At 39.0% G+C, this 21,368-nt stretch overlaps 1 protein-coding gene across 1 annotated transcript in view; it reads right to left on the reverse strand.

The window, feature by feature from the left end:
• Nucleotides 1–17,565, reverse strand: part of LOC146323476 (cadherin-2-like) — a 133,468-nt gene extending 115,903 nt beyond the window's left edge. Inside the window, exons 1-2 of the mRNA XM_084722459.1 lie at nt 17,366–17,565; nt 6,783–6,921 (exon numbers count right to left, since the gene is read on the reverse strand). Of these exons, the coding sequence (XP_084578585.1) occupies nt 6,783–6,921; nt 17,366–17,407 (181 nt within the window). The 5' untranslated portion in view covers nt 17,408–17,565. The remainder of the gene's footprint in view (nt 1–6,782; nt 6,922–17,365) is intronic.
• Nucleotides 17,566–21,368: the final 3,803 nt, after the last annotated feature.

Genomic DNA, 21,368 nt, shown 5'->3' on the forward strand with positions numbered 1-21,368 from the left:
ATGTACCCACACACAAGTGCTATACTTGGAGGAAGAAAACAGCAGGCACTGCAGTGATAAACACATGGACACACACACATACATTCCTATATCACCAACAGTGGACTTTCACACTACACTGACCAAGTGACGACCAGTGGTTCTGGTCATTTCTCTAAAAAACAAAACAGAATAGAACAATCACTCTTAAGGTCATTCACCATAATATTACTGCAAATTAAAGAAACTGAGTCTTTGATGTTTACCTATCAAAGAGGGGACCTCCATACACTGCAGTGGAACTGTACACATTCTTTCATTAGTGTTTGTTTACTGTAGAGCTGCAATGATTAACTGATTACTAATTGATTGCTAAATAGATTTCCAACGATTTTTATAATGAATTAATCTTTTTGAGTAGTTTTTAAACAGAAAAGTCAAAATTCTTGGAATAATTAACAGTCATTTGAAAGTTATTAACAGTTATTAATAGTTATTGATAGTCATTTGAACGTTGTTAACATTTATTAATATCCTTGACAGTCATTAACTGTCATTAAGCATTCATTCACATCCACAACTAACTGATAAATCAGTAAAATAATCAACAGAGTAATCAATAATGAAAATACTTGTCAAAGGCAAGATTTGAAAAATATATTTTTTAAACTATTTTTGATTGTGACAGGATTAATTAATCTCTTTAATTTAACTTGTTTCTGTTATTCATTTTAAAACAATTATCTGTGACACAAATATTACAAAAAATACCACGGCCACTTTAACTGCATATAAATAATGTTTGACCTGCAAATGAGAAGCAACTTGGCTGCATGAGCTAATATGAAAGACAGCAGTATTAGCACCCAAATTTACTTTATCTAGGTTTCAAAAAATATATTCTCAAAGTCACACTTTAAAGATTACAGTGCATTATTTTAATTTTAATTTTCAGTGAGAAACACACAGACACACACATACACATATGTAAATAGAAAAACACAAAATCCCATACAGGCTGTCCAAGATAATGAACAGGAAGAGGACCCACACTAACACCTCCGTCATGGAAATACCAACCAAAACCACCATATCTATTTCTTCACATCATTACACACACACATACACATGAGCACAGACGGACTGTCCACTGACTAAAACACTGGTTTGAGAGCAACTGAATCAACTTTCCATTCCCCTATTTATTTTGGTTTTCGTTCCACAGAAACCTGACTCACCAACCACGGCTTTACACAGCTTCCTGTAAGTGTTGAATAACAGAAACTTTTCACTTTGAACAGACAGTTCAGATTATTTTTAAGTGGGATTGTATGAGGCAACCACAATAAGTGTATTACCTACAGTAGATGACTCTCCTGGTGTACATTACATCAGTTTAAATGTACACTCGATTTGGCATGATTTAACAATGTATTTTAGAATTTATTTTAATTTACCTTGCTGCCAGACAGCCTTTTTCAATGATCGAGACTGATCCAGGGAATTTTGGTGGATCACAATGAGCTACATAAAACCTGAACTATTTCAGTACTGTATTATTCTGTACCATAGTATTTAAAACAATAGACCATATCTGACCCATACAGTCTTAACTGCTATTGTGCTTCCTGTTTCCTCCTATAGTCTGACCAGGTCTGTGCTGATGATCTAACCATCTTTCCTTCACAGCCCAACCCCCAGATACTCCGTCTGTCTGTCTGTCTGTCTGTCTGTTCATAATTATGTCTCTCCCCTCCATCCTCTCATTAATAATTCAGTCTTCCTCTGCTCCAATTAAATAATTAACAGCGCCCAGAGCCATCAGATTATAACCCAGCAAAGACACCCTGCACTGGTCCTCGAATGATCTTCAAACTGCACAATGAGTCCCTTTCATTCTGCATCAAACACACCTAAATGATCTCAACAAATCATCCACTTTTACTGAGTTTATTCTAAATCAATATATTTTGCTACATTTAGCCATAAATGCGACACTAATTTAGAATGCTCACACCCTTCAGTTTATTAATAAGCATTGGCTAATTGAATCTAACTAAAATTGGTTAACTATCTGCCTAAAGCTAATTTCATGTATCGTGATACGTATCGTATCACTATATTCTTGCTGGGTGATATGGTAAAAAAGTCATATTGCAATTATTTTGACTGAAATTGCAACTGCATTCTGCAATACAGTTAGTGGAAATGATCATCTACAATTTTGATTTTACCAAAATCCAAAATATAATTATTTTTAATATATTGTGATGATGTGATATTTGTTGGGGTCTGTACCAAACAAGCATGTTTGGGGCATGGCATCTATGCAGCACTACAGTACTTTTATATAATGCTGTTTTATAATTTTTCCTTTTTTCCATTATTTATTTATGTATTTATACATATATAAATGTATATGGCTCAGGTTTAAATAATTTGCTGCGGGATGCTGCTGAGAAGTTACAGGGTCCTATTTCAGGACTAATAAACTAGTTGATATCAAATATCCAGCATTTTAGGCTGTATCAGAGGCATTTACAATGCTGGTACTGATATCTCTGCCTCATTCATTATTTTCCAGTGTACCTTATTAAGGATTTTGGGCTTTATATGGATGAAATAGCTGTTTGATTTGCACAGATTTAAAGGTTTTGATGGTGAACAGGATGAGATTCAGGAAGTCAGGTTGTTGGCGAAATGATGACCAACAACACGTAGATCTGCCTCTCTTCATTTTTCCAGCAGGCTGGCTGCATATGATGCAGCAATTAGTATTTGTTACACTGTATGAACAACACGACCTTGTTATTTGTTTCCCAACGCCCTTCACCTACACACACTGACACAAACACACACACCATGAGCATCAGCGCAGACGAACACACTGTAACACTCTGTCTTCTTGTTTCTCTAGCCGCTCTGTCAGCTTCAGTCGCTGTTGCCTTGTTACACTTCACAGAGCCCATACAAGTCCAGTGAAGCACACAAACATGTGATCACACACTCACACACACATTCTCAGAGTTATTGTTGGGCTTTTGCCGGGTACTTCGATGTGGTTACACTAAGCCAGTTTGGCTGGTCAGCTCTGTTTCGTACATTCCCTCAGAATAAGATCACAAAAACACAACAGAAACTGAGCTCATTCCAGCAGAGGACAGACACTTTCTGACCTTTATTTCTCCAGGGGAAAATCCACAGTGAAACATATTCATCATATTCATACAGCGCCTCATGTCCACACAGGGAGCTGCCGTGTATGACCACAGGCACAGGCCTGTGCCAGGCAGAGCATCTCGACAGTAGATGTTAAGACAGTCCAGGGGTTCAAACTGGGCAGCCCTCCAGTCCTAACCCCTGACACAGCCCTCATCAGAGCTGAATGAAGCTAATCTATCTATGTTCGGCGCTGCAGTGAGTCTTATCACGCTCAAACACAGAGCCTACTGCTCCTATTCACTGATAGTGAAAAGCAAAAGCTCTCAACAGTTACATGCTAATTTAGACACATCAAAGGGTCTGAGCACTTCCTGTATGGAGAGAATAAGCGGCAGACATTTGTAAGGAGATATTGACCATCAACACACATCTCTCCCAATACACACTAGGGTTGGCTACCGAACTTAGTACTTCTAAGGGTACTGACTGAATTATGTCCTACCAAGTACCGATTAAATCAAATTGCCAAAGTACCTGAGAGCCCATCTGGGTGAGAGAGTATAAAGAGAACGAGAAAAAGCAACATCACCCTTGCAGCTTGTTCAAGTCACATTCAGTCAGGGAGCAAAAAGAGGTTGAAAGCGTTGTCAACAACATCAGCTGATGAGGGCAACACATCTAACCTGAGGAAACTAAGCAAGTCATCGTCAGTTTCTTCAGCACCTTCAGGTGACTGATCAGCTCGTTGGGTAAGTTGTTATAGGAGATAACTGGGCTTTTTGTCACATTAGCGTAGCATTTTTACTAGCATTTGCCGCCATTCTTACCTTGCAAGGCAGCTGGATTTGTGAGATCACAAGAGAATCCATCTTGCCAGTCTTCAACTTAACTGTTTGCATCCATGCCATAAGTGGTGCAACCAATCAGCGTCCTAGGAGGGACTACTGGCAGCTACAGGTGTGGTTTTAGGTGTGATGACAGCGAGAAGCATCCATGACAGCGACGTGTCTCAAACAAACAGTAACAGCTTCTGAAGAGGTTATTTCTTCATTGAAAGAAGAGCAAAGAAGGACACTGAAGGCTTTTATCCATTGAATAGATGCTTCCACTTCTTTTGACCGGCTTTGGCAAGAGTTTGATCTGATTGGTTGAAGTTAGCCGGTGTTGGATGTAATAGACAGTTGGTTCATCCAGTGACCTGCCAAGTCTTTTTTTGAAAGTGCTTGTCCTTTTCCAAATAGTTTCTAAGGATGACTTCCCAGATGTGTGACAAAGCCTCTGGTATGTCAGGTTAGCAACACTCAGCCACTGGCAGCATCCTAATTTCCCAACCATTATATATTTTTTTTTAGTTCGCTACAACAGCATGTGGTTTCTAGTGATTGTGACCAGTATCAGATCAACGCTGATACTGAGTATCAGATCGGCACCATCCACTGCTGCCATATGCTGAATCTTGTAGAGATGGAAGAGGGAAATAAGGAGGGGTCCTACTTTGTGTAGTACGTGAAATGTTCTAAATAAATAACATTTTTAAATAAATATCAATGTTGAAGATTATACTCATTTTCTACAATTGATTTTGTATAAATTTGTTTTTACTCAGAAAGTAAAGTACCAAAAAAAGGTACCATTGGGTACTAGTGCCGAATTGCAGGTACTCTTACCAGCACAGTATCTATTCAAATGTGAACAGTACTCAAACCTAGTAGTAGACACAAGGCTGAGAAATACTTGGGAATACGTTTTAGTCTGATTATTGATTGCCCTGTCTTAAAATCTCAAGACCATTTTAGAAAGTTTATCTCTTCCTAGAGTGCTGTTAAATCACTACAAGGAGGTTTCTTAAGACAATGAAACTACATTCACTGGAGAATTAAAAAGAAAAAAGCCACAGGGTCTTTGAAATCCCAAGGTTTGGTTCAAAACCATTGCAGAGATATCTAAATGCAACAGAGCTCACCTACCTCACTCCAGTCTCTACAAACGTACATTGCTTATTGATTGGCCTGCTGCTGACACCCCGAGGCCCAGTCAATGATACTGATCACTCCAACCTCTCTGACACACACAGCATAGAGAAATATCATGCTGATTGATCCCGGTTCAATGGGTAAACAAGAGCAGGCCTCGCAACCCATGTTAACATAATACTGCAGGCGAGGGTTTGACCTATATACAGTAGGTTTTTCAAGGCCTGTAGTCATATTTTGGAATATGAGAACTATAAGTACATATACAGTATAAATACACTGCATTAACTTTGTGTCATCAGGAGATTCAGCATGTTGTTCATTCTTTCTGTGCATGCGGTTCTCCAAAAAATTTGAAAATGATCGGTTTATAATCATAACATCATACCAACAACATGACACCTTTTACTACATTTCCAGTGTTTGTGATTCAATATATCTGTATGATATATTACAGACATGATAATATATATTTTTTAAATCAACACCTCCTGTATCTGTTTCAAATTAAAAGCCCTACTGTTTCTGAAGTAAGAATCCCCTAATTTGGTACTAAGGCTTGTACCGATGGCCATTATTTGCCTATTAGAAAGCAGTTTTTCATGTCTGATTCCATGATACAGATACAAATATCGCAACCTTGATCTGCTGATACCTATCCAATCCAGTACCACGTTTTATCATATTTATGCATTTTTGCTTAACTTTGCCATCTAAAAAAATATTCTCACACTGTGAGACAAATATTCTGCTCCAGTGACGGACTCAGTTATGCCATACTGCTTCTTCTTTTTATAGAAACTTTTTCGCACATTTAACTTTTAACATTTTGATCACTGTTTCACCATTGAAACATTCAAAATTATAATGAATTACTTTCTAGAGAATGTAAATCAAAGTTAAGCATTTATGTGATGCTTTAAGCTAATGGATCATATATAATTATACCTTTTTTCTTTTCCGATATCCAATTTCAGGGATTTTCAGCAATATCAGACCAATACTGATACTGAGTATCTGATCAGCTCATCCATAGCCATTATAAAAGGCAAACTCAATGTAGAAAGATAGGGCTGGCAGTAGCAGTACCGCAGCAGCAATGTTGTCTGTGTGGACACCACACACACGAGTCACAGCAGTTCAGGGAGGCATCCGTCAGGTTGAGATAGGTGGACTGAGCATGTTATTAAAGCCACTGTTTGACTTCTCAACCTTCACTGAGCTTTTCAGTCCCAAAGACAGTACTTAAAACAATATTCAATAAATTAATGTGGCTTGAAGCCGTAGACCTTTGCACTAGTGACGGGATAAAAACCCTCCGAAAGAGGACTGAGACCACCATCAAACATCTAACCCTTCCAAGCAAAGTAGGTAGAAACATAACGTTTAAACAATCAAAAGAAGCTCAGCTCGCCATAATATTTAAGCCACAGTAATCAGGACAACACAGACTGGACCACATTCTATTTCACACTCAGTCGTCACAAAGGTCAGCCCTCTTGAAGCTCCATTATGGTTCAAATATCAGCAGGACTCTTAAACAACCCCCACCCAACAGCAGGGGATTATTACTGGAACTGTCCCTGTTCCAAGCCTGTGTGTGTGTGTGTGTGTGTGTGTGTGTGTGTGTGTGTGTGTGTGTGTGTGTGTGTGTGTGTGTGTACTGACCGTTGAAGACGGCCTGTCCCTTTGCCAACTCTTGGTCCACTCCGATGATGTATTCCTTCTGAGTAAAGCCCCTCATGCATGGCAACGCCCCCTGCTCGCTTGACAACGAACGCTCGGCCTCTCCGCCCAGAACAACAACCTGGAGAGGGAAAGAACAGAGAGATGAAAGGGAATTAAAAATATGTAGATATCTGCATGCATCTTAGATTACATCTTGATGCCCTCCCAACCTACTGACTCTGATGCTTGTATGACTTTTTAATGTCTTTTCATCAAACTGAAGGTTGATTCTGTACGCATTGACAATGTTCACAGCTTCCACCACCTTATTAAAAACTCCTTTTGTTTTTGTTTTTTGTTAATACTTTTAATTTATTGATATATTTCATCCATGCACATGCTTTGTTCATTGTGTTGCAAACTCATATCGTTGTGCAGCGTCAGTTATATCGAGCAATCTTCACGTTTTTTTTCTTATTTACATGAGGCTTGGTACTTCTTGTTTTTATACTTGGGAGAAGGTGAATGAATCACTGCTTCAAAAAAATTCGAGAAGCAATGCAAGCGCCAGTAACAGTTCAAGCTGAATGATGGATCAATATGGACTGTCTGTGACCCTACTTGGAGGCTTTATACTGGAGCGCTGCTGTAAATTTTGCCATGTTTTATGTTGTTTTACTCTTTATTTTGTAGATTATCCTGTTGAACTGAATACAGCACCGGATCCATTCATTCCTATTAACGCTGCTCAGTAGCGCATGAAGCCAATTTTGGGTTTAAATTTACGTGGATCCTCTGCATATGCTCCTACATTGTACAGCTCATAGAGCACATGAGGGATTTATGTCAGCCAGCCGGCTAACGATAAAATGATTTTCTTTTGTGGTTCTTCTAGTCTTTCCAAATGTAAGTGCACCAAATAGATGAAATCCTGATCAGTTTTGCAGTGGTTGTGACGCTAAAAAATTGTATTCATTGTTTTATAACCACTTCTTACATGATGTAAGTCATTTTTGGCAACTACTTCAAAGCCAAGTGCACTTCCTAAGGACTTGGTTGCCCAGCTAATGTGGCTAGCAGGCCATGTTTAAGGGTGGATAGCATTTAAAAAATCACAATACCAGTATGAATACCAGTACCTTTAAAGTGATACTGATAGCAATATAGCCCTTTTCCGTACTGTTTGACTCTGTTTGACTCAAGTTGAGCGGTTGTAAAGTGGTGGATAAACCGTTCAAATACGTCTCTGGGATAGACACTGTTTCCTTAAATTCTTCACAATAAAAGTCCCCTGTTCTTTTGGTATTTAAACTCTTTTATTACAAAGCATCATAAACAGGAAATTTTCATTCGGGGGGTTCATCAGGAGTAACTCAATACAACTCGGACATAGCTGAAAACAAATATAAAACGGTAAAATAATGCAGATACCTGAACATTAAAAAATTAAAACAGCGACAGAAGAGAGAAACTAAATTTCAAAGTATAAAGATTCAGTTAGAAGCTACAAAAGTACTGGGAACTGAACATAAAGAGACTTCCTCCCTGCTCTCCTGATGCACACACGAGCTAGAGTATCACAACCCTCGCTTTTTTCAGCTTTACCACCATAGACTGTACGGAGCTGCTAGCTGTGACTGCAGTCGTTAGCCAATCAGACGTCACATTAAATTGAACACTTGTGGTGACTGACTGCAAGCAAACTATACAACAAAAATAGTCATTTCTTCTAGATCTGGGTACAAAACAGATTGAATGCAAGTATCATTTGACTGGAAAAGTTTCAATATTTCACTCGATACCTTAAAGGTGTTAAGCAATGATACCCAGTCTTAGTGATGTTGGACTAATGCTGTAACATTGAGGGACAGTCAAGAGAAACAGTGTGAACATGAAGCCTCATTTGAAGTCAGCTTTATGACTAGAATGCCAGTAACTGTTTTTTTTTCCCATTGCTGTTTCTGGAGCTTTAAACTGCAGCATTAGCTCAGCTAATGCTAGTTTTGTTGCTGTTGTTGAAGAAAAAGAACAGTCAAACTGCAGGAAGTAATTTGCTTGGCAATTAGGGCTACACAGTTAATCGTCCAGGCCTTTTGACAACGTTGTATAATTTTGAAGAGCACCCAGCAGCTAGCTTGCTCAGACCATAAAGCTACTGCACACAGGTAACGTTACACTTACCATTACTGCGCCCACTTACTTCATTTATTACAGATGGATTACTTGTAAAAAACAAACGCAATATTGTGCTAATACCCACCCTAAATCACTGCAGGGAAATTGTACTTAATGCAACAGCTCTGTGTAAAGCAAATAATGCAGTGAAACAAATTTGCAAATGTTAAATTCTCCTGTTTATAAGGCTTAGTTCTCTGAGTGAATACATATGAACTGATTGACACTGATTTGGTTTGCTGCCATTGTTAAGGCTGAATATAAACATGGGCAACAGAACAAAGAGAGAAGCAATTAGCACAGACGAGTGATTTAGTTTCCCACAATCTCTCAATGGGGGTTCGTTGTCCAAACTTCCAACAGTGCAGCAGAAGAAAAATGTTGTGTGTCAAAGGGAAAATAAAATCCAGTTCAGCACCAGTCCAAACCAGGAGACCATTATTAATCACCACGAGGAGCAGCAGACAACTGGGTCAATTAATTTTGATGATAATTAGCGTCTAGACTTTTGTGTCTGCTGTTGTTTGAGCCCCGGCCCGACATGAACCCCCCCCCCCAACCCCACCCACCTCCTGTCCCACATACACACGAGCATATTCCCGCTCCTCTGCTCCACGGAGCGGCATGAAAGCATCTGTTGCAGTTTGCTCGTGTGTGTATTAGTGTGTGTGTGTGTGTGTGTGTGTTTTAGTGTGTGGGGGTGTTCTTCTGTGATTAAAGTAATGAAGCCAAGAGGGGTGCTGTGATTTGCTTCCACTTAACCCAAAAACTTTAAACCCTCACGTCCTCGCTGCCCATCCTGACGTGTTCGGGAGAGAGGCGGGGGGGATGGGGAGGAGGTGGTGGTGGTGGTGGGGATTTAGCGCGCCTGGCTTTCATCTCTCCCCCCTATTAGCATAAGGAGGAAGGAAGTAAACACACATAGCGAGAGTCTGGTGCGATGCTGTGTTTCTGCACAATGCTACACAGGCATCAGCGGTGACATTTAGAGGGCAGGCAGAAAGCGAAGAGGGGAGAAATGCAAGGAGGTCATCCCAGGGCAGAGCATAATCTGTCCAATCACAGGAGAGCTGCACTTTCTTAAATCTGAATATATGCTTTGTTTAACAGAAAACTAATCATTAATACTAAATTGTGATGAGCATTTAGCACTATTTTCTGACATTTCATGGACAAATTAATCAGTTTATGGAGAAAGTGATAAGCAGGATAGCTGATAAAACAAATGATAACCACATCAGCACATCATTCTATTATTACATCTATGAATCAGCAAGTAAGGAACACAGCTACTGATTGGTCAAAAGCCTCAACCCAAGGCATCTTGGATTTGCAAATGGGCGGCTAACAACATGCTAACAACAACAAATGTTTTCAACATGGAAAAATGGATAAACTGCAGAAGACATTGGATGCTGGATTTGTCATGGATTTATTTGACCATGTCTCCAAGAAGATGCACGAAAACCAAAGTCGTAAAGGTGCAACGCTAGCATTAGCATTAGCTTAACATTAGCCTTTCCTGCTGAGCTTCACTGTTTCAGCCGTTGGGAAACAACAGGCAAGGCTTTTCTTGGTGATGAGAAGCTGCAGCTGAACTGTACATTTACTGCCACACTGACAACTTTGTGTAAAGTTTAGGTTTCTGCTTTATTCTGATTATCATCTCTATTTTTTTTTTAACCACAACCCATCTTTGATAGACATCTGTCACCTCTGGCAAGGCAAGGCAAGGCAATTTTATTTATATAGCACCATTCATACACAAGGCAATTCAAGGTGCTGGTAATATGACACATATCAGTGACTCTTAACACTGACCGCACACAGTCAGCTCTATAGGCAGTCAATACTGACCGCTGTGTGTCCACAACCATCGACAGGCAGCACAGGTTAAAGGTTACGTTCACATGGTATCCTTCAGTAATGATGTGTGTAAGATTTACAAGAATCTATTGGCTGAATGTGGCAGAAATGGAATATAATATTCAAAAGTATGCTTTCATCACTGTACACTCACCTGAAAATATGAGCTGCCCTTTATAGCCATAGAGGACACAGGTCACATGTTTCTATGGTAGCCTGGAGTGGACAAATGATGCACTGGCTCTACAGAGTTTTTTGTGAGTTTCGTGGTCACTATAGTTTCTCCTCCATGCTCGGTAAGACGAGGTGTCTGCAATCTGCAACTTCACGGCTAGCAGCGACTAATTCCTTCACACTGGTCCTTTAAGTTGTCTTATATTAAATTCCTGTAGTTGCCGTTTGTGACATACCAGACGCTATATGTTGCAACTAACGATTATTTTCATTGTAGATTAATCTGTTTTATCTCCTCGATTAAATGATTAATTAACCACATCACAACCCTGCCACTTAAGAACACATCAACATGTTTGCACATGTTTTTCAAGTCTGTCCTGTAATGATTATTTCGATCAATCTGTCAATCATTTTCACAGGAAATCAATTAGCTGTTATGGTACAGAGCCTTGTCACTTTGTTTCCTGTAACCATTATTTTCCTTATCAATTAATCCGCCAATCATTTCAAAAATGCCGATCAGGGTTTCCCAAAGCCCAAGAAACCAGACAATAGCCACATTTAAGTAGCTGGAATCAGAAAGTTCTCAGTTTTATTTCTTTAAAAATACTCAAACTGATTACCTGATGATCGAAATAGTTGGACATTAATTTAATAATCGATTATATGATTAATTTTGCAGCTCTGCAATATATACTGCATGCAAAAACTCATGTTACATGATTGCAGTGTATACAGGCTGCTCCGCTAACAGGAAACTGTGACAAAACAGGATTTAATCAGTGTTATTGATCAGCCACACAGGATCATGATGAGACACAAACAATAACACGCATAATGACGCATTTTCCATCCAAAACCATCCGTCTGCACAGCTGAACACTGAAACTCTAAACACACTTCAAACTGATCAGCATCAGACAAACACAATTCATTTAACAGCCTTAAACATGCAATAACAGTGTGAGCACTGCATCATATAAAACCCACGGCTCTGACTAGTTTGTTAGAGCTAATAGCTAATTGTGCGCTCAGAGTGAAGCAGGTGGTTCCTTCCTTCTTGAGGAAACAAACACAAAAACAACTCCTCATGTTCCTCCTCTACTCAGAAGCTCTCGGTCGTTCTGCTTTGTCTTCTCCCTCCCTCCGTGTGCGTGAATCTCACTGATAACATCATTCGCAAACCCATCTATGTGTCTTTTACTTCAAATGCAATCACGCTGCTTTTCCACACTTTAACCACATGTAGGGTGTACCGGGGATGGCTGCAACACGGGAGGGTCGCAACAAGTCTTATCCTGCATTTGTGTGATGACACTCATGCTGCACACATTCAGTTAGCAGTCATATTAAAACAGACCCCACAACATGTAACACAACAGTATTTTTCAACATAAACGAGTCATTCTCATGTAGCTACATAAAGGGATAGTTCACCCAAATACAATTTTGAGATGTTTTATACAGTTGCAATTTTTGTACAATAACAATTGTACAAACAATTTTACAATAATATTTTTGTAAAACAATGCAAATTTTCAGGATACTGTTCTTATTGAGAAATCATTGAAAAGCTAATGTTTATTAGCAAAATTGAACTTTTACAAGCAGAAATCTGCAATTTATTTGCTGTAATAAATCATAAAATGACCACGATGTATCAGTGATCAAGGAAACATGTTAAGTTGAAATAATCCCTTCACTTGACACATTTGAAGTTTCCGTTCTGCACCAGAATATCTGTCTTGTATGTCTGTTTCACGTTAATCAAGTACAAATTAATGCTGAATGTTTGCCGAGTAAGTAAGTATCTGTATGGAATCATTAATAATCTTGTAGGAGATGTTTACAACTGTTAAATTGAGCAAAATGTTAATGGAGTTTGGCAGGCAGTGAGACTGGTTGCCACTGACCTCATCGTCCATAGTGTGTATTTTCAGAGCGTTGGGTTTTTGTTTTCAGGATAACAGGCTGAACTTTACATTGACAGACAACTGACAGTTATAAACAGCTGATCAACTTACAGCTGAGGACTTGTCCTTGCTTGTTATTGTCAATTTATGAGGTTGCGCGCATCATGCAGTCCTGCCTATCTCTGCCAACCCCACAGTTGGGGTCAGTTGCAACATTTGATTAATTTAAATAAACACTGTGAATGAATGTCATATGTTATCATTTTAAATGATATGAGTAATTAGCAGACAGATGCAAGTTTAATTGGACCTATTTTTCAAGTCTTTCCTGTAACGATTATTTTATCATCAATCAATTTGTCAAGCATTTTCTCCAATAATCGATTAGTTGTTTGATCCAAAAAATGTCCTAAAACGTTGCTCAGTGTTTCCAAAATTCCAAATGTGGTTTTGTTTTGTCCACAACCCCAAAAATATTCAGTTTACTGTCAGAGAGGAGTAAAGGAGCCAGAAAATATTCACATGTAAGATTAATATGACTCTAAAGTACAAGATTTCCAAGGGTGAATCATCCCCCCTTTTTGGAAAAAGGTCAGCTGTGGGTCATGGTCTGAAGGGAGGACAGTATTTTGTGACTCAGCTGGTAAAATCAAACACTAATCAGCTTCCAGTATCCACTTCTTCCTCCTGATTTGACTGAAGGCTCTGGGGAACAGTGGGATTATTATCTCCACAAACTTTAACAGTGTTCTGCCCGCTGCTGTTAACAGCAGCGTCTCCGAGCCTGTGAACCAGTCCATGCTCATGTTTAACTAAATCATTAACCACCTGATATTCAGACACGCCACAACCGTGTACAAGAGCATTAAAGGAGCCTTCAGGTACGAACAGAAAAAAATATGATCAAAGCCTTTCTATTAAAAAAAAAATTGTTGGTAAAAAGTAACAAAAGGGAACGTATCAAAGGCTTTTAGGGGATTAAAGGTAAGCCCTGGAGAGTGCTGACCCTGCTGTTCCTAGCTGAGGCACTGGTGATGGCTTTATTTTAGGAACCGACCTTCGACCCTTTGACACAGCACCGTCCTCCTCCCTATTGATTTGTCCACACAGTGTGGGATCACCTCGGACGGCATTAAACCCTCAGGCTCCATCCAACCTCTGAGGCTCGCACATTCAAAAAATATACTGAGTAACAGCAGCGTGTGAAAGTGCGTATGCCTCTGGTTGTGTTTGTTGGTTTAATACAAATGATGCGGCCTTGACGCTGCTGCTGCTGCTGCTGAACACTTTTAAACAAGTTGTTTCATCGCAAGACAAAAGACTCTGTGTTAGCAGGACAACTTAAGGAGAACTACACAATTAATGTGTTTTTTAAATTAATTACCAACTATTTCGATAATCGATCTGATTCATTTTTATAGATGAAAGTGTCAAAAATCTCTGATCTCACCTTCTTAAATGTGAATATTTTCTGGTTTCTCTCCTCCTCTCTGACAGTAAAGTGAATATTTTTGGGTTGTGGACAAAATAAGACATCTGAGGACGTCACCCTGGTCTCTGAGTGACATTTTTCACAGTTTTCTGACATTTCATGGACCAAACAACTAATCGGTTAATGGAGAAAATGTTCGACAGATTGATTTGTAATTAAAATAATCGTTACAGGAAAGACTTGGTCCAAACATTAAGTCAAAACAGGTCGAAACATTTGGACCTATTTTTCAACAGACAAGATTGTGACAGGATTAATTAATTGATTAACTGGAAAAATGATTGATAAAGAAAAGTTGCAGCCTTACACACAACTTGGACTCCAGTTAACCTCAAGTAACACATTTTCTGGCCTTTGACTCGACTTGATGAAATCAAAAAAGACTTGCAACCCGACTTGGATTTTAACACCAGTGACTTGTGACTTCGCTTGGACATGAAAATACTTGATACCTTACCTCCAAGCCCACCAATCAATTCATTTCTAATGTTAACACTGCTCATTGTCCAGTTGCAGGAGAGAACCATGAAGAACTGACGTTACATTACTGAGCCCCAGCTGGAAAAAAATGATACCAAAGATCATTTTGTTCACATTTAAAAACTACACAGTGGTCAACAGAAATGAATTGTGGTGTGTAAAACATGCAAGTTGAAAGTTACAGATGGAGCCAACTACCAACATTATTCGACATCTGACGTTACACAAAGACTGGTAAGTCGAGGCTCTGTTGTTAAAATGGCAAAGAATGCAGTATGACTCTAAACTCTAAACCTTAAGTTTAGGACTTTGGATTTGACTCGGGACTTGTCTGTCTTGACTTGGGAACTGAGTGCAAAGCAAGCCTTCACAAACGCAATATCATCAATATATAATGAAAAATGCAATATGGCAAAATCCAAATCTCCGAACCCAACTGCAATTTTTTGAAAAAGGAAAAATGTGTAAGAAAACATTATAAACATGATTAAAATGAAGTCCTGTGCAGAGATGCCCTGGCCTAAAAATCTTGTTCAAATGAAAGAAAACATGTTTGTTTGGACCCCAACACCACATCATCACAATTCGAATTGGACTTTTTTTCCAGTAAAAATGAAATTTGTAAAGCAAAAAAGATCATTCCCACTAACCATATCACAATCACAATCTCAATCAGTTTCATTTTTTGACCATTTCGTGCAGCCCTCCTGCAAAGACTTGAAACTTAGTTGATCTCCTAGTCAGCTAATGGCTTCCTTTCATTATGTTAAACACATTTTAGTGAAATCACATTATTTTCAATGTTAGGGCAGGACAGGTCTATGCAAGTGGTGGCCTGCGGGCCAAATCTGGCCCCTGAACAACCTCAGTGTGGCCCTTTGATCATGTACAACATTTCATATAAATATACAATTATTCAAATGAGAACAAAGCTAATTATCCCATTCACTGGTTATGTCTGTTGTTAAGCACAGAGATATATATTTTGCTAAAAAGTTTTAACTCAGGATGTTTGAGCCAAGGGCAATTTGGAGACAGAAAAAGATGAAAACACAACACTGTTTATTAAAACTACAAACTGTTCATAATCTATTATTACAAAGTGCACTGTTTTTTTCCTGAACATATTGTTTTTGTCTTAGTGTGAAAATTAATAGAGGGGGAATAAATTATATATATATGTATATGGCCCTTTTAAATTAAAAAGGGAAGTGAAGAAGGAAGGTGTAGGCCTACAGCTGAAATGACTCCAAAACCCATGATAAGTGAACCTAATGTTAATCTACACTCAGGAACATGGTCAGCAGATACTAAGCCACATATAATTTATAGCAAATGAAGCAAACCGTGAAAAAACGTTGCTATGGTCCTTTAAAAGTTATAATCTGACTTATGGGAATGGGCTGAAACAGCAGGTGGCCCAAACAACATCCCTGTCTGTCTGGACTGGAGGCTAAGCCCCCTGTGTGTCCTCATTTCTCCCAGAGCCCGCACGCCAAACTCTATTCAAAAAAGTGGCGATTTTTCTCGCTTAACGCTAAAACAACCAGGTAACACGATTTCGGACGTTAAAGACAGTTTTGATTTTTTTTTTTTTGTTTTTTGTTTTTTTTTGGTGCAACACTTTCATCTCAAACACACAACGTCCACTTTAACAATAGGTTCATAATCACACGGGCCAGGAGCCAGGACGGATGTAGTTGAACGGCAGCCTGAGGGGACGCTCCGAATGGCAGGTGGAGGTTTTTTGGCCAAAATGAGCACATCTTTATGTCGCTAAAATTGTAGCAGGGCAGTGGAAGAGGATGCTGGAGGTGGTGAAATAAATTCAGCTTGCACTATTGATACGACAGCATGCCAAACAGAAGACACGACTCATAAAGCGTCTTAAACCCTGCTCCACCACCACGTATGCCCGATTAGAAGAGGACACATAAAAACTGCCATTTTTTAAATGGAGATCGGCGTGTGCTTCACCGCAAGACAAAAAAAAAAATCGCAATTCTTGCAAGCTGAACTGTATTACAGCTCAACATAAGTGTTATTTCTGCAGAAAGCGACATGCACAGTGTGTTTGGATGAGATGCTGAAAGAGGCGACAGCAGCAGCAGCTTGTCAGCCGGGGCTGGACGGATGTTTAACGGTTATTACTGTTCCACACAGCCGCATTTTAGCACAAACTCCCGTTTTCTCCCACAGACAGAGGAGGCATCGATGCGTTTCTCTTGTTTCTTTGATAGATGAGTGAGCAGCGGAACAGAGCAGGGCAGCTCTGTGTGAACGCAGCCTGCCTGTGTCGGCCCTCACTCAGCAGGGGATGGAAGAGAATTCAGATAAATAAGTCAAATGAAGCAGATACACAGAGTGGATGTGAATGCATTGTCCTCCTTCCCTCACTATCTGTCTTCTAACGGGCATCCTGCTGCAGCCTCAGCCAATCGCAGCAGCCTCGGTGTAAAAAACTGGAAATATATTTTTACCTGCAGAGCCGCCATCAGCATCCAAATCCCCAAAAGAGTCATTTTGCTGTGTTATAATTCCTCCTTCCAGTACCGACAGAGTCCGTGGCTCTCGCAGCGCTGGACGTCAGGTTTTTAATTCCCGGTAAAGCCCGGCGGCATGAAGCAGCCTTCCTCCCTCCGCCAGCCCTCCTCTGTGTCTGTCTGCGCTGCCCGGCTCAGAGGCACTCCAGCCCGCCTGCGACTCGCTCAGAGCCGGCCCCCTCCGCGCCTCAGTGGCGCCCTCTAACGGACACCAGGAGCACTGAGCCCGGCGGGCTCACCCTACAGAAATGTCTCTTTTTGGAACACTTTCTTAAAATCGTTTTTGTGCATTTATTTAAAGACTGTATGAGCGGTCTTTTTGTCACTGGTGTTAGGTTACTCCTCTGGCCTATGGAAGACCATTTCCACCAGTGAATGAAAAAAATGATTCCCATATCATAATTAAGTCATAATTATTGCATAATAGGTTGACATTTTGAAGCAAAAAGTCAGAATTATCAGATAAAGGGTCATAGTTATGGGATAAAAAGTCGAAATTATGAGATACATCCAAGTTTTAAGGTAAAATCACAAAATTATGAAATAAAATCACAAAATGATGAAATATAAAAAAGTTGAAATTATGAGATGAAAAGTTACCAGTGTCAGGAAAAAGTCGTCATTTCAAAATAAGTCATGTTTATGAGATAAAAGTCGAAATTTTGAGAAAAAAGTCAAAGCTGTCAGATAAAAGTCAAAATGAACAGCTGAAATTATATTAAAAAACACATTTGAAAGAAAAGTCAAAATTTTGAGATAAATAGTCGAAATTGTGAAACAAAAAGTTATAATTATGAGAGAAACAATTGAAATTATGAGATAAACAATTGAAATCATTAGATTAAAAACTGAAATTATAAAATTAAAAAGTCTTGCTCAAAGCCGGCCCCCTCCGCGCCTCAGTGGCGCCCTCTAATAGACACCAGGAGCACTGAGCCCGGCAGGTTCATTCTGCAGAAACATCCACTTTTGGAACAGCAAGATGCCAAAACATATTTATTTTTCCACATAACTCATGACAACTTACTGACTTTATGAATACACATTTATGACAACTTAATGATTTTTTTAAAAAAAATCCTTTTTGTGCATTTAAGTACCGTCATTTTGTCAATGGAGTTGCTTTATTCCTTTGACAATATTAAAGGTGTCTATGAAATATTATTTCTCAGTCTCTTCAGCACAGATTCAGTCTGTCAGAGTCACAGAAGAACAGTGCTATGCAACAAATAAGGAGATTATCTTTTATTAAAGTTTGAATGAATGTTTGTTCATTTGCACAACCATGTATTTGCTATAACAATGAAAATATCTTTTCCTAAAATGATGGATTTCACAGCAGCTTTTCTAAAAACATTGTGATGCATGTTTCAGTGCTTTTATTCATTTATTTTTTCTTTTATTTCTAAGATTTTATCATTATACATTAACAGAACAAAGGCATGCAAAACAGTGAATACAATGATATTAAAACAAGAGGAAATATATACATACATACACATACACAGACAAAAAGAGGGGAGTAAAATGGAGAAAAATCTATAAAGAGAAAAGAGAGAGAAAGCAGTCCATAATAGGGATGCACAATAAAAGACTCTAAAATAAAGCACTGGCATTGTCCTGAGATGAGCATCTCTGCCAACTCGACAGGGTGTCAAGACAGTGTTCTGATCGGGTCAGTGCTCGTGGTCATAATAGTTGTTTGTGATTTCCCTGCTACTAGACCTGGTGTTCTCCACATCTACGTGAGAAAAATGATGTGCATGTGTTGGCAATCGGCCAGAAAACACTGGAAAATATGGTCAAGATGGAAGAAAATCCAATATCATGCATCCATAGTATGTAATTGTAACCCACTTCATACCATTACACAAACAAGGGGCGTAAACAAGTATTCTATATGATTAATAGGGCTGCATGGATTTATCCATTAATCAAATATCGATACATAATTAAATTTATTGCCAACTATAAATTGGTTTGAGGAATTTTCAAAGAAAAAGGGTAAAAATTCTCTGATTTCAGCTTCTAAAATGTGAATATTTTTTGGTTTCTTTAGTCCTTTGACAGTAAACTTAATATGTGAGTAAAACAAGACATCTGAGGACGTCATCTTGGGCAATTTTCACCATTTTCTCACATTTTTAAACAACTATTAATGGCTTAATTGAAAAAAATAATTGACAGATGAATCGACTGTGAAAATAATTGTTAGTTGCAGCCCTAATACCCAATTAGAGGATGCCAGGTGGAGTTAAAGCGAAATTTGGAAATGGTCCCACGTAGGGGATGTTTAATTTTTTCCAGTTTCGTGAAGAAACTATTCATTCTGAGCGTGTCAGTGGAGAAACACTTTTCCACTTAAGTAATTTCAACCACCTAGCCAGTAAAGTTAAAAAAGCAAAGAAGTCGTGCTGGACTGATGCAGACACTGTAGAATGTAGCAGTAGGACATCAAATAGAGAAGTAAGAGGTGAAGGCTCAAGAGGAGATACAGACACCTGAGAGAGTGGACTAAATACTGAAACATATGAATCAGATCAGCAAGGTCTATTACATCGGACACATGCTGGATCAATATGTGGGTCCAGTGTGCCCAACATGGACAATTTAACATTACATCAGCCTGTGCCTTGTGCAAATACACTCCCTGACCAAAAAAAAGTCAGCACCTGGATTTAACTAATCAAACAGGATAATGACTGCAGTGATGAATATGTTTCAGCTGGTAACAAGTTATTGAACTCTAACTGATGCAGTGAGCAGCTTCTCATTTCTTAAACAACCATGTCAGAAGACAAATCCTGTGGTCGAGGAAAAGATGTTACTCTGTTTCAGAAGAGTCAAATTATTGTCCTGCATCAAGCAAAGAAAACAAATAAGGAGACTGATGAAAATAAATAAATCATGAAAACAGTAGAACTCACGGCTATGTTTAATAGTGAAAGTAAAAGCATTTCCACACACAGTATGGAGAGAAGTCAAGAGATTGGGACTAAACAGCTGTGTAGCCTTAAGACTTATCAGTGAGAATAATCAGAAAAAAATACTTCAATTTGCTAGGGACAATAAAAATGGGACTGTGGATCAATGGAAAAAGGTCATGTGGTCTGATGAGTCCAGATTTACCCTGTTCCAGAGTGATAGGGGCATCAGGGTAAGAAGAGAGGATTATTTATAAGTGATGCTCCCATCATGCCTAGTGTCTACTGTACAAGCCTGTGGGAGCAGTGTTATGATCTGGGGTTGCTTCAGTTGCTCAGGTCGAGGTTCATCAATGTTATTTGGCCAAAAAATGAGGTCATCTCACTACCTGAATGTACTGAATGATCAGGTTTTTACATCAATGGATTTTTTCTTCTCTGATGACACAGGTATATTCCAAGATCACAATGTCAGGATTCATCTGTCTCAGATTTTTAAAGAGTGGTTCAGAGAGCATGAGACATTTTCACACATGGACTGTCCACCACAGAGTCCAGACTTGAACCCCACTGAGAATCTTTGGGATGTGCTGGAGAAGACTTTACACAGTGGTCTGACTCTCCCATCATCAGTATAAGATCTTGGTCAAAAATGAACGCAACTCTGGACAGAAATAAATGTGACACTGCATAAGCTTATCAAAATGATGCCATGGAGGAAGTGTGCTGTAATCAAAGCTAAAGGCGGTCCAATAAAATATTAGAGTGAGTGACTTTTGTTTGGCCAGGGAGCGAAGATGAATGGTGGACTCGATCTAAAATAGCCTCCCAAGTAAGGCTGTCTATGTCCTCACCTGTGTCCTAACACCAAGCTGTTCTTAACATGACAGCTGTAAGGAAGTGCAGCTCAAAAAGACTCTTGTAAAGTGTTGAATTTTTTTTTAGGCAGTTGTTTTTTGTTTTTTTTAAGGGACAACTGAGAGGGTGAAAGGTGGCTTTTTTCCTAAATAATTAAT

Source organism: Lutjanus erythropterus, chromosome 7 (assembly GCF_056507025.1).
Source record: "Lutjanus erythropterus isolate fLutEry1 chromosome 7, fLutEry1.hap2, whole genome shotgun sequence".
Lineage (NCBI taxonomy): Eukaryota > Metazoa > Chordata > Actinopteri > Lutjaniformes > Lutjanidae > Lutjanus > Lutjanus erythropterus.